This window comes from Mercenaria mercenaria, chromosome 18 (genome assembly GCF_021730395.1).
Source record: "Mercenaria mercenaria strain notata chromosome 18, MADL_Memer_1, whole genome shotgun sequence".
Classification (NCBI taxonomy): Eukaryota; Metazoa; Mollusca; class Bivalvia; order Venerida; family Veneridae; genus Mercenaria; species Mercenaria mercenaria.
The window spans coordinates 8,167,560-8,182,181 of NC_069378.1; the positions used below are offsets into that span (position 1 = coordinate 8,167,560).

At 37.0% G+C, this 14,622-nt stretch overlaps 1 protein-coding gene across 1 annotated transcript in view; it reads right to left on the reverse strand.

Annotated features, from left to right (window-relative positions):
- The window catches only part of LOC123538336 (uncharacterized), a 66,670-nt gene that overhangs the window by 40,604 nt on the left and 11,444 nt on the right, over positions 1–14,622 (reverse strand). Inside the window, exons 4-6 of the mRNA XM_045322357.2 lie at positions 14,226–14,370; positions 3,456–3,691; positions 492–656 (exon numbers count right to left, since the gene is read on the reverse strand). Of these exons, the coding sequence (XP_045178292.2) occupies positions 492–656; positions 3,456–3,691; positions 14,226–14,370 (546 nt within the window). The remainder of the gene's footprint in view (positions 1–491; positions 657–3,455; positions 3,692–14,225; positions 14,371–14,622) is intronic.

Below are 14,622 nucleotides of genomic sequence, written 5' to 3' on the forward strand. Positions count from 1 at the left end.
GAGCAGTGCTGACCATGATCAGACTGCACATATGTGCAGGCTGATCTTGGTCTGCACTGGTCGCAAAGGCAGAATCACCTGCCGCCAGCAGGCTAAGGCTTAAAATAACTGTGAAATCATTAACCTTTAGCCTGCTTCGGCAAGTGATTCTACTTTTGCGACCAGTGCAGATCAAGATCAGCCTCCATGCCCATGCAGTCTGATCAGGGTCTGCACAGTTTGCTATTCAGTCAGTAAATTTTAAGTGAACATAATAAATGGTATTGCCCAACTTTGAATGATGGACCAGTTCATTTCAGAAAATTAGCAGATTAAAGGTTAATATTCAATGGGTACTACTTTTTCATGGATTTTTTCAACATTTGAAATGCACAAATTCCTATCCCAGTAAAGCAGCAGTTTATAATTTTGGAGGAGATCTGTTCCAAACAAATACTGAAATGTGCAAGAAAGTGCAAATGAGAAATCACCATAATCTGTCAGTGCCATACCTTCAATAAAGTGACTTGATCATCTTGATTAAACAGTAGAAAGCCTGGAATGAGCTTAGCAAAGTCTACAACAGACTTTATGGCAGGAGCAAAGAACTCGGAGAAGTCTGTCCAATCCTGATTATCCGTGTTGTCACTGCCAGCATTTGAGTTCAGGGGGCATGCCTGAAAAAGAAACATTTATTGATCTTCATGTAGTTCAAATCAACAAGACATTCTGTCTTCACCTTATCTGAAAATAAAGACGTAAGCAAAACATGATTATTTTAAAAACCATCTTCTACTTCTTAGTTCCTTTTTCTTTTTTTCTGTTCCATAAAGTAGATCTGTTAAACAAGTATGAATTTCCCTGCATAACCTCAAATTCCAATATTAGAAATCAACATTTTTCAAAACAAGATAAACTAATTCTATCTATTTTTGTCTATGTAGGGCAATCATTTCGTCTTGTATTATTACCCTTTTCAAAGAGACATCTTTTTCTTTACTTATATTTTATTCATCATTTCTGGTTCAAATCATAGATCTGTTTCATAACATACTTAACCCTACCCTGCTTAATTTCTATAATGAACTTGTCCAGCTTTCAATCTAGTCAGAACCATTAACTGTTAAAAGGGGTGCTTTCCAACAAAAAATACTGACTGAATGGCAAACAGTGCTGACCATGACCAGAGTGCACAGATGTGCAAGCTGATCTTGGTCTGCACTGGTCCCAAAGGCAGAATTACTTGCCGCCAGCAGGCTAAGGGTTGGGTCATCTTATCATGCCTAAAACTTCTTGACTCTATTGTAACTATAGACAAATTCCAATTTTAATGAGAGAAAAACAGACGGCTTTCTGGTAACAGACCCGTAATGACACCTGGCACTTTCTGTGCAACTATATAGTCTCTGTATCCAACTTAAGTATTCTTCAAGGGTTACAACAACATGAAGCCCGCCCGCTTAGCTCAGTAGGGAGAGCATTGGTTTACAGATCGCGCGGTCACGAGTTCGATCCTCAGGCCAGGCATATGTTCTCCATGACGATTTGATAAAAGACATTGTGTCTGAAATCATTTGTCCTCCACCTCTGATAATTCATGTGGGGAAGTTGGCAGTTACTTGCGGAGAACAGGTTTGTACTGGTACAAAATCCAGGAACACTGGATAGGTTAACTGCCAGCCGTTACATAACTGAAATACTGTTGAAAAATGGCGTTAAACCCAAAAACAAACGAACACAACAACATGAATTAAATATCACAACTGTATCTACTATAACTAGAGATGCTTTTGAGAAAAGCGCATGTCTCCAACAACTGCCCCTATGTGAAATGTCTAGTTTCTTTAGATGGTTTAGACGAGTGGATCCAATTATATGGTCTGAATGAGTGGATCCAACCAGTAATTCAAGGGCCATAAATCAAAAGTGCTTGGGTTGATTTGGCTAGTTATCGAACTTGGCTAAGGTCTTATGGCCAAACACATTTTGTTCAAGTTCAGTGAAGATCGGATGAGAAATGTTGGATTTAGAGAGCGGACAAGAGTAAAAAGGTGGATTTTTCGGTAATTCAAAGGCCGTAACTCCAAAATGCCTAGACCGATTTGGCCAGTTATCAAACCTGAGGTCTCATGGTCAAACACATTTTGTTCAAGTTTGGTGAAGATCGGATGAGAAATGTTTGAATTAGAGTGCGGACAAGAGTAAAAAGGACGATTTTTGGTAATTCAAGGGCCATAACTCCAAGACCGATTTGGCTAGTTATCGAACTTGGCCGAGCTCTTATGGTCAAACACATTTTGTTCAAGTTTGGTGAAAAAAGAATGAGAAATGTTCGACTTAGAGTGCCGACAAGCTTTGTGACAGACAGACAGACAGACAGACAGACACACACACACACACACACACACACACTGGAGTAAATCAATATGTCTCCCACACCACTGTGTGGTGGGAGACATAATTATATACCCTTTTTTCCCCTTAATTAATGTCAATCCTCCCAAATAAACACCCCTACCCCCTTATTTACCAAATAGTTGCTAGAGTTCAATTTAAGTATCACTATGGTAACAAGTGATCAGAAATTAGATTTATAGCTATATTCAATATACTTATGAAATTTATACCCAAAAATTATTTGTTCTTGTTTTATCTAAGGCCGCTAAATATCAAACCCATTAGCAAAAGGCCACTGAGGGTATTTGGGGGTACACCTGTCACTACAACCTGTCTTAAGAGACCACCTAAGGGAAGGGCAAGAAAAGATCTCTTTAAAGGAAAGGCAATGTTGTTCTCATGTTAAATCCACCTGCTAGGATTTCTTATATCATTTAAAGTGAGAGAATTTTCAAAATCGACCTAAAAATGAGAAAGTTATGAGCATTTAAATATTTGAACAAAATGATGGCCATTTTGTTTCCATGGCAACAAGAAACAAAATCGCGGATTTATGAAATTTCTCGATACATATTTGAAGTGTATTTACTTATTTCTGTAAAATAATTTCTCTATTTCTTTCAGCTAAAATGAAAGGAATTACCATGTTTTACACCATACACTCCATAATCATATGAAATTAATCTATTGAAAAGGTAATTTGCTAAATAAAGAATTCAGCAGTGTGTAAATAACGTCATAAATACACTAAAATGGCTGCATCTATGACCAGCCATTTTCTTAAATTTCAAACTGCCATATCTTTTTCAATGGTGGTTCGATTTTAAAAATTCTTTCAGCATTATGAAAGACTTGATAATGGTTTTCATATCAAATTAACTTATATTCAGGCATTCCTTGGCCTTTGATAGCAATAATAAAACATAATGTGTTCTTTATTTCTATAAAAAGGAAAGAAAAAGGTGGTCTCTTAATACATGAAGTCTCTTAACAGATGTCATCTCTCAAGCAAGTTTTACTGTACAAGCAATAACAACAGTTTTGAACTGAAAAAAACAACAGCAAGTCCATATGTTTACCATATGAGCTGGACAATCTACATAGTCATTCTGTAACAGAGCTATTTCCCTCATCACTTTTGCCTTTTCCGGACCAAGCTCGCTCGTCTGATGATGCGCTAAAATTACAGACTGAACCATATCTTGGGTGCTTAGAGCAGACGACAGCGCTGTGGCAGCCATCTGGAGGTTACTCTTCTGCATCTGCTCGATGATTCTTGCTTTCTCTTTCTTCGGAACTCGACCAAAACGTACCGCTGAAAGAGTAACATATAGTATGCTTATTAAAACAGAATATAGTCTAAATTTTTTTTAAAATACACATGAAACCTGCTATCTGTGACCAACATTTTACAAATAGGTGAAATGCAAATAAGAAAGATAGTTAAAACATCAAGTTAACAACAAACATAATTTTTTAGAAAATTACCACATTGTTTGCTATCATGAACAGATGTTACGTGTAACTTGCTTCGGGTGTTTAAGATAAAAGATTAATGTTTTAATGTTAATATCGCTACAATTCAGCATCTGGAATTCTAAAATCTATCTATTTTTCTATATAGTATATGGTAAAGTTTAATTTTTGGTCTGCAAAATTTCTAAAATGGACTGGTCCTTCAATCAATTTGTGCAATACTATTTATTACTAAAACAGGGTTTTCACTAAAAATTTACAGACTGAATAGCAAACAGTGCAGACCATGATCAGCAAGGACGTGCTGGCTGATCTTGGTCTGCCCTGGTTGCAAAGGCAGAATCCCCTGCCAGCAGGCTAAAGGATAAACACTATAATCAAATTAACAATTTCCACAATATTACAATATCAGAAAATCACTTTCTTTGGTAAAGGGAGGTAATATACAATACTAAAACAACTACAACATCTGCACTCAATACATTTACAACTTAAAAGAGGACCATTTTAGATTAAAACAATTTGCTCTATTACAGGTGAAGACAATCTGTAAACACATTAAGGCCCTTACACTTATTATGAACTCTGTCGCTAGAAAAGTTAATAAATTAATGGTTTTTTTTTTATTTGTGCTAAACCCCAGGTGCCACTGTGGTAGACCCCAGGTGCCACTGTGGTAAACCCCAGGTGCCACTATGGGCTTTATTTCAGGCATCTGGTGGGTATCTGGGAAGAATATTTTTTTCTATTTTTAGTTCTGGTGGTCCAAGCAGAAACATCTGAACAAATAGACAACAGACTTTACTGACGATTCTACAAACCAAGTTTCATTAACAGTCAATATAATATGAGAAGAAGCTGTTTAAAGGTTTTTCAATTTTCAGCTCTGACAATCTCTTATGAGACTCAGCAGCACAATTTGAAAAGGGTTGCTATAGACCAAGTCTGGTGACAATCCATCCAGCGATTCATTTGGCAAAGTACTTTAGAGTTTTCATTTTTATTTTTTTAGCACTGGCAGTCCTTAAAAGAACCAAACAAAACCAACTGAATAAAATTTAGAGATGACCTTCAAAGGACACCTTAGACCATGTTCAGTAATGACCCATCAAGAGATTAATGAGAAGACGCCATTCAAAGTTGGGTTTTTTTGCTATTTTTTTAGCTCTGAGGACCCCTAAAAGGAACCAAGCTGAACCAGGTGAACAAAACTGAGAGAGGTCAAAAAAGCAAGGATGGTTCTGACATCCATCCTGTGGTTCATGAGAAGAAATTGATTACAGCAAAATGCTAACACTTGAGGACAGACAACACCCATAGCACCATCACCTCAACCTCAAGTGAGTTACTGCAAATTAAGTGTTTGTTTTTTTTAATGTTTCTCCTAAAGCTAGTAGCTGTAGACCACTTACTGTAAAAGCTTGGTTAGAGTTTAACTAATATGAAATACTGAGTATGTTCACCAGGCTTTATATTTATGAGATTGTAAAGAAGTTATCCCGCTTGTTTTGACTTTTTAATAAGCCAGTATTAGCTCAGGGATAAATTTTTATGTGGTGAAGGAACTTATGAAAATAGTGAAAATTAAACCCTCACATACATTTCTCCCTTAACAGTAACAAAAGCCATCATTATAATAATCAGACTACAACTCGTTTAAATGGGTCAACCGTGTTGTTGTACTTATAAAATAGACTGGCTCAGTTTATTGGTTGGTCAGGGCTAGGGATGTGTATTGTATTTTGCCATCGAAATATTTCTATAAAATGCTTCTTCCCCTTCAGTTGGGATCCGTCCATGTTTTCAAACACGTTTGTTTATTTTATGGACTGTACAAACTAAACAGATTATACGCTAAATCATTACATAATTGTAAAAATAATCCGGTTAAAAATAGCCACTCTTTTTGTCCATAATATTATGCTCTTACATAACAGTTGCACGGACAATGACTTTGGACATGGTTATTATAAATAATATCAATACTGGCATTACTGCTGTAATTATATGACATATTTTATTCATAGGCCAGGTTATAATCTAGGTTAAAACTACCATAAAGCTTTTCTGCTTGCTATTAGGTCATGAACAATTCAATATCAACAGTTCAGTTAGTAGGCCTACCATGTCAAGCAACAATTTCCATACAATTATTAACTTATTCTCCAATGCAATTTCTTAATCCCACCGTAGACAAATAGAAATAATTGTTGATTGTCATTACATACCGGTATCCACTATTTTAAACTCCTACAGAGATGATGTGTCTGACACAATTCACAATTTTATTGAATTCTGCCTAGAAAACACCTGCCTTATCTCAGGATCTGGGCATCATGTGTAGTATTATATGCTGAAGGTGCATACTGAAGTATCTGGCTTGAAGGTAACTGTATAGGTGGTACCAAGGCTCTGCTGAGTCACCACAAAACCAGTTGCCCGAGAACCAGATGTTTCAATCCGCACCTTTTACCGGTGATGGATTCTTTTTTTTGCATACAACATTCTTCAGAAAATAGAAGAAATAAAATTAAACAAATGCTTTACTTTTAAGCACTATTTCATTATAGAAGGGTATGAATTTATGCATTCATTCATAAATTACTCCGAAAGACTCATCTTACATCCCAGGGTGTAAGCACTACCAAAAACACAGGAAAATCCTGTCTGGCATGCAAGAAATAAGGACCTTTCATGCTTGCCTGTGTAAGATGGGGCTTCCCTACTCAATGGACAGTGTCGAATGAAAAACCTAGCAGTAGAGAAATTTTTTGTTCATGCTGTCCCAAGGAATGGGAAAACAACTGTCATTCACAGACAGGCATGTAGTATCATTCTTCTTGCCTATCATGTTTAAAACAGATTGCAATGACAAATAGATACGAGTATTTCCTGGCACTCATAAAGTCATATATATTCTAGGACGTTATTATAGAGCTATTACTATGTAACGTCATCTAGTTGGTGTATACTATTTTAGATGAGATTTTTCCCTATGGAAAGACAGGATTATCTATCCCTGGCATGTCATCGGACAAATGTACAATTTCCCCGTTAGGTAGGCAATAATGTTGTTTTCTACTCTCTCTTCTACGCACCCCAAATATGGAATAATGTGTAAAAGTGTACTTAGACTGGAACTTAATTCCAAGGGACCAAGCATTTTAATTCAAGATAACCTAAATTAAACTAGATCACAAAGTGTTGCAGTAACATCATATGTATGTATAATTATGCACACATGAAATATGTAATTTATATACATTCTACATTTTGATATGAATTTAAAACAAACCATTCAGAGTTTATATCTATCATATATTTTCAACCCAAGATTACGCATTAAATTTTACTTAGTAAACATGATGTTACGTTGACACATTGAGATGTAAATGTATAGGATTTAGACTCATGTACCTTCAAATTTACACCGATACAACCAAATTTGCAATAAGTCGAAATTCACTTGAATGGAAAAAAAAATACAAATGTTAAGAAGAAATTCTGTCAGGACTTGAAAAATGCTTCAATAGCCCAGATTTTAAGATAAGCGAAAGCCAGATACTCAGTTTCAAATGTATGTATGCTACTCCTTCATAGTCTAATCAAAACTGTCATTTCCCTGATGCCACTAAAATCAATTTAGAATTAAAGATGATGAATTTTGAAGCTGACACTATCTGATTCCTAGGCATTTTTATTCAGACTTTCCCTGCTAAATTTCTATAATGAACTTGTCCATCTTCCAATATGGAGAGTACCATTAATTGTTAAAAGGGGTGCATACCAAAACGATACTGACTGAATGGCGAACAGTGCAGATCTTGATCAGACTGCACAGATGTGCAGGCTGATCATGACCTGCACTGGTTGCAAAGGCAGAATCAATCGTGTCCAGCATGATAAGGGAAGCCATTCTAGTTTTAGAGGAACGTCTGTCCATTTTTTGCAACATATATGGACAAACTAATTCAATCCCTTGTCCCAATCCAAAGTCTGGCAGAAAATGAGGATGCTAATCATGCAGTATACTCCTGGGAAGGTAATTCTACCACGCACATTGAATGTACAAAATAAACCTAGGTTAAACCTAACTGTAACCTGTACTCAGTATATGTGTGCGTACATCCAATAGGTGCAAACTAATGCTTGCGTATAAACAAGCCCAGTAACCTCTCCAAAGACAACAAGAGCTGTCCGTAAGACAGCCAAGCTCGACTATTCGAAATATTGTCACAGAAGCAGGAAATTATTACCCAAAATGTTAAATATCAAAAGAGTTTTAAGTTCGAAACGGGACATAATTTGACCAAAATGCATATCAGAGTTATGGGACTTGATGCTATCAACTAGTTTAATAACCCCGAAGAAACATGTTAAGTTTCAATTCCATATCTGCATTAGTTTTGGAGATAGTAACTTGCATGTAAAACTTTAACCAGAATTTTCTAAGTCCAAAAGGGGGCATAATTTGCTCAAAATACATGTTAAGAGTTATGGAACTTGACCCAGTGAGGTTGGTAACTGACCTAGAAAAAGAATAAATAAGTTTCAAAGCTATATGCCTTTTGGTTATAGCTGTATGTACTTGCACGCAAAACTTTAACCAGGATTTTCTAAGTCCAAAAGGGGGCATAATTTGCCCAAAATACATGTCAGAGTTATGGGACTTGATTCTATCAACTAGTTTTATAACCCCGAAGACACATGTAAAATTTCAATTTAATATCTGCATTAGTTTTGGAGATAGTAACTTGCATGTAAAACTTTAACCAGGATTTTCTAAGTCCAAAAGGGGGCATAATTTGCTCAAAATACATGTCAGAGTTATGGGACTTGGCCCAGTGAGGTAGGTAATTGATCTAGAAAAAGAAAAAATAAGTTTCAAATCAATATGCCTTTTAGTAATAGCTGCATGTACTTGCACGCAAAACTTTAACCAGAATTTTCTAAGTCCAAAAGGGGGCATAATTTGGCCAAAATACATGTCAGAGTTATGGGACTTGACCCAGTGAGGTAGGTAATTGATCTAGAAAAAGAAAAAACAAGTTTCAAATCTATATGCCTTTTAGTAATAGCTGTATGTACTTGCACGCAAAACTTTAACCAAAATTTTCTAAGTACAAAAGGGGGCATAATTTGGCCAAAATGAAGGTCAGAGTTATGGGACTTGGTGCTATCAACTAGTTTTATAACCCCGAAGACACATGTGAAGTTTCAATTCAATATCTGCATTAGTTTTGGAGATAGTAACTTGCATGTAAAACTTTAACCAGAATTTTCTAAGTCCAAAAGGGGGCATAATTTGCTCAAAATACATGTTAGAGTTATGGAACTTGACCCAGTGAGGTTGGTAATTGACCTAGAAAAAGAATAAATAAGTTTCAAAGCTATATGCCTTTAAATGATAGCTGTATGTACTTGCATGCAAAAACTTAACCAAGGTGTGATGCCGACGCCGACGCCGACGCCAGGGTGAGTAGAATAGCTAGACTATTCTTTGAATAGTCGAGCTAAAAATCAATAAATAATAATTTATTGTGACGAAAGATGATTTACAACTTCCTGTTCAGTGATAACTCCCATTACCACATGTATGTGACACACTTCCTCTAAATATCTGCATTTAGTTTAAGGGTAGTGATTACTTTCACTTCCAGTGATATTGATAAACTGCAGGGTTTTTTTTTATTCTATAGCAGAGGCCAAATATCGGCCTCGTCCCCCAGCCAAGGATTTCCCCTACCGCAGTCGAAATTCCCCTACGTCCGAAATTCCCCCCTCCAAAATCGTAAACAAAGCAATGGAGATTACTCCCTGCGATTTTCCCGACCGAATATCGGACCCGTTCACAACTGCAGACGGTCTTTCACAATTTTCAATGGGTGTGAAAACCTTTAGAAATAGTGGAAAAATGTTAGAAGAGCGTTCAGTGGACCCGAGGTTCCGGTTTTGACCAGCGAAAATCGATAAAAACTCGTATCTGACCCGCACATAATATGACGTGGGTGTCTGCTTGTCTCGCGGTAATACTCTTTGATGCGTAACGAGTTCGAAAGCTCTGCCCCTTGTCAATCAAAATCCCAGTGAACTTCATACTGTTTGTCAACACCAGCGTAAGTATGACAGTAGGCGGAGCGTCGTATGTTAATCAGCTACTGACAGATGTCAATCACGCCACGCGCGGACTGACACGTGGTTATCATCAGTATGTAATATAGATGATTGATAAACAATGCAGCGTCAGATTATCGTGTTTGTACCTCTTGTTAATTAGCGGTAACAGCTTATGCTGTATTGTGTAATATGTGTTGTTAATTTAAAGTAATTATTTTATGTGCTTGATTCGATTAAATAAGCCGGTCGGCCGTTACGTAAATTTATTATCTTTGCCAAGGTATTTTGCTAGAGCAAAATAAAATATAAATGTTTTAAGTAATCAGATATTATAAGTATGGAATAGTTCTGGTGAAAAGATGAAATTTTATCAAGAATTTTTAATGTTTGCTTTCGTTTTTTTCATATTTGTCACATATTTTCGCGATCGTGATTTTCGGACTTTTTTATCCTTTCTTAAGAGATTTTCTAGTACAATTGAAATAACAAGAGGACCATGATGGTCCTGAATCGCTCACCTCTTCCCACATGACCCAGTTTTGAGTATGACGTCGTTTTTTCTATTATTTGACATAGTGACCTAGTTTTTGAGCTCATGTGACCCAGTTTTGAACTTAACCTAGATATTATCAAGATAAAAATTCTGACCAATTTTCATGAAGATCCATTGAAAAATATGGTCTCTAGTGAGGTCACAAGGTTTTTCTATTATTTGACCTATTGACCTAGTTTTCGAAGGTACGTGACCCTGTTTTGAACTTTACCTAGATATCATCAAGGTGAACATTCTCACTAATTTTCATGAAGATCTCACCGCACGTGACCCAGTTTCGAAACTGAACTAGATATCATCAAGGTGAACATTCAGATCAATTTTCATGAAGATCCATTGAAAAATATGGCCTCTAGAGAGGTCAAAAGATTTTAATAATTTTAGACCTACTGACCTATTTTTTGACCGCACATGACCCTGTTTCGAACTTGACTAGATATCATCAAGATGAACATTCTGACCAATTTTCATGAAGATCTCATGAAATATATGGCCTCTAGAGAGGTCACAAGGTTTTTCTATTTTTAGACCTACCGACCTAGTTTTTGACCGCACGTGACCCAGTTTCGATCTTGACCTAGATATCATCAATATGAACATTCAGACCAACTTTCATACAGATCCCATGAAAAATATGGCCTTTAGAGAGGTCACAAGGTTTTTCTATTATTTGACCTACTGACCTAGTTTTTGACAGCACGTGACCCAGTTTCGAACTTGACCTAGATATCATCAAGGTGAACGTTCTGACCAATTTTCATGAAGATCTTGTGAAATATATGGCCTCTAGAGAGGTCACAAGGTTTTTCTATTTTTAGACCTACTGACCTAGTTTTTGATGGCACGTGACCCAGTTTCGATCTTGACCTAGATATCATCAATATGAACATTCAGACCAACTTTCATACAGATCCCATGAAAAATATGGCCTTTAGAGAGGTCACAAGGTTTTTCTATTATTTGACCTACTGACCTAGTTTTTGACAGCACGTGACCCAGTTTCGAACTTGACCTAGATATCATCAAGGTGAACGTTCTGACCAATTTTCATGAAGATCTTGTGAAATATATGGCCTCTAGAGAGGTCACAAGGTTTTTCTATTTTTAGACCTACTGACCTAGTTTTTGATGGCACGTGACCCAGTTTCGAACTAGACCTAGATATCATCAAGGTGAACATTTTGACCAATTTTCATGAAGATCTTGTCAAATATATGGCCTCTAGAGAGGTCACAAGGTTTTTCTATTTTTAGACCTACTGACCTAATTTTTGATGGCACGTGACCCAGTTTCGAACTTGACCTAGAAATCATCAAGGTGAACATTCTGACCAATTTTCATGAAGATCTTGTGAAATATATGGCCTCTAGAGAGGTCACAAGGTTTTTCTATTTTTAGACCTACTGACCTAGTTTTTGAAGGCACGTGACCCAGTTTCGAACTTGACCTAGATATCATCAAGATGAACATTCTGACCAACTTTCATAAAGATCCCATGAAAAATGTGACCTCTAGAGTGGTCACAAGCAAAAGTTTACGGACGGACGCACGCATGGACGGACGCACGGACGGACGACGGACACCGCGCGATCACAAAAGCTCACCTTGTCACTTTGTGACAGGTGAGCTAAAAAGCCAACAGAAGTATGCATTTAATAATAATATGATGACTCTTGCAAAAGCAACTCTTATTTTAAAGTATTTTTTTGTGAATAAAAGCATGTGATCTTTAAATATTCAATTATTTTAGCATTTCAACTCTCCCCACCCACCTTGTTACAATGATAAGTGAACATTAGTGCAAGTCCATCTATTGCTAAGTGACAGTGTGTATAGTTGCTAAAAGTTGCAAGAATATGTAATAAAAACATAGTTTAAAGTGTTTATTATGCATAATTGTAAATTCCCCCCTGAGTGAAAAAATCCCCCAAAACTGCTTGTCGCGCGCTATTTTCTTCCCCCCAATGACAGGCTGGGGCCTCTTCCCCCAGTCGTAAAAAAAAACCCTGAACTGGCTAGAACCAGTAGCTGGACAGGACCAGTTCCCAAACAAGTTTGATTTGGATTATTTAAATGTTTGTTAGAGAACAGATTTCATGAAATTTTTTATAATGATATCAGTGTGGGCAGTAGTGAGGTTGGGGTGGAATATGGGGTAACAGGATACTAAGAAACAAAATCAAACTAGAAATTGTGTCCATAGGACACGGATGCCCCCACATACTGTACAGTCCTCTATATAGGAAAAACTATCAAAGGGCCATAACTGAAGTATGCAAAGAAAAAATTCTTTTCTTTATGGTCATATGCACACCAAGCTTGTCCATCTTTGAAATTTGAAACAAATGAGACTTCTAGTGTGGGAGGAGGACACATAAGATTTTTCTCTATATTCCATATAGTTAAAACTATCAAAGGGCCACAACTGTGGTAAAAATAGTCCTTCAACTACATATCAAGCTTGTTGATCTGCAAATATTTTAAGCTAAACAGGCTTATAATGGGGGGGGGGGGGGGGGGGGGGGGGGGGGGGGGGGGGCAGGGTTGGACTAAAAGGAAGACACTAGAGTGTGTGACCTTGACCTCTGAACTAGGGATACACATTTTTTTAATATAATACTATAATTGATAAAAAATATAACAAAGCTTACAAGTAAAATTACCTGAAATTTTTGAACCTGACCTTTGACTAAATAAACTAAAAAACAATGAGGCCCTTCAACAGACTACAGGCAAACATCTAACATCTAATGAAGACTGACAGCCAATTAAAGAAATATTTGGCTGTCTTCATGAGCAGAAATTACTTTCAGTCTAGAGGCCATTAAGTCCTTGATCTTGGACCCATAAAAAAGGGGTCATCTAATCACCACATGTAATCATTCTATTAAGTTTGACAACTGTGGGACATACTGTTCTTCAGTTACTGCACAGAAAAACCAGTATCAGTTTCAAGATCACTGTGACCTCGTGACCCCCAAAACAAAAGTGTAACTGTCACCTTGACCATTGACCTAAAGACCCCTTAAATGATAGGGGTCACCTTCTGACCACATGCAAACATCCATACAGTTTGACGACTATTTTGTGACCTTGACCTTTGAATTACTGAGCCCCAAAATGATAGGGCTCATCTACTGACCATAAGCAGATGACCACTGTATGTCAAAGCAGTGTAAAAGCACTCTTAAGTTATTCAGAGTAAACTGTTTTCAGTCTGAAGGTCACTGTGAACTTGAACTCTGGCCTTATGGCCCTGACCTTTGGCCTTATGACCCTGACACAATGACTCCATAACAATGGCAGTCATCAAGTGACAACAGGCAATCATCATATTAAAATTAACAACTACGCAGCAGTATTCTTTAGTTACTAAGCTGAAACTGTTTTCAGTGTCAAGGTCACTATGACCGTAACCTTTTACCTATGGAGTCCCAAAATAATAGGGGTCATCTACAGGCAATCATCCTATCAGAATTAATGACTGTAAGCTAAAGCATTCTTTAGTTACTGAGCAGAAACTGTTTTCGGTGCCAAGGTCACCATGACCATAACCTTTTACCTATGGAGTCCCAAAATAAACCACAATAAACAATGACCACAGCTGTTGGCAAACGTGTTCCTGAGTTATCGAATGGAATCTATTTTCAGTCTCAACTTTATTTTGACCTTAAATTTTAACCTACAGACTCTTATTTCTTACCATCTCTGGACATGCCCACGGCGATACATTTCTTCAGCCTGCAGTACTGACACCGGTTCCTGTTCACTCGCATTATGTTACACTGCTGATTTTTCAGGCATGGTCTATACTGAATTTTCTGTTGTATACTCCTTCGGAAAAATCCCTGTAAATGAAAACAAAAACAATACAATAGTGCCTCTTATGCATGTCAACATAAGTAAATAGTGAGATAGAGTATTACTTATGACAAACAAGAGGGCCAAGATGGCCCTAGGTCGCTCACCTGAGTAACACTCCATAACAGTGTAAACATGTTTTACCTAGTGATTTCATGGAGACAAATATTCTGACCAATTTTCATTAAGATTGGACCAAAAAACGTGGCCTCTTGAGTGTAAACAAGCATTTTCTTTGA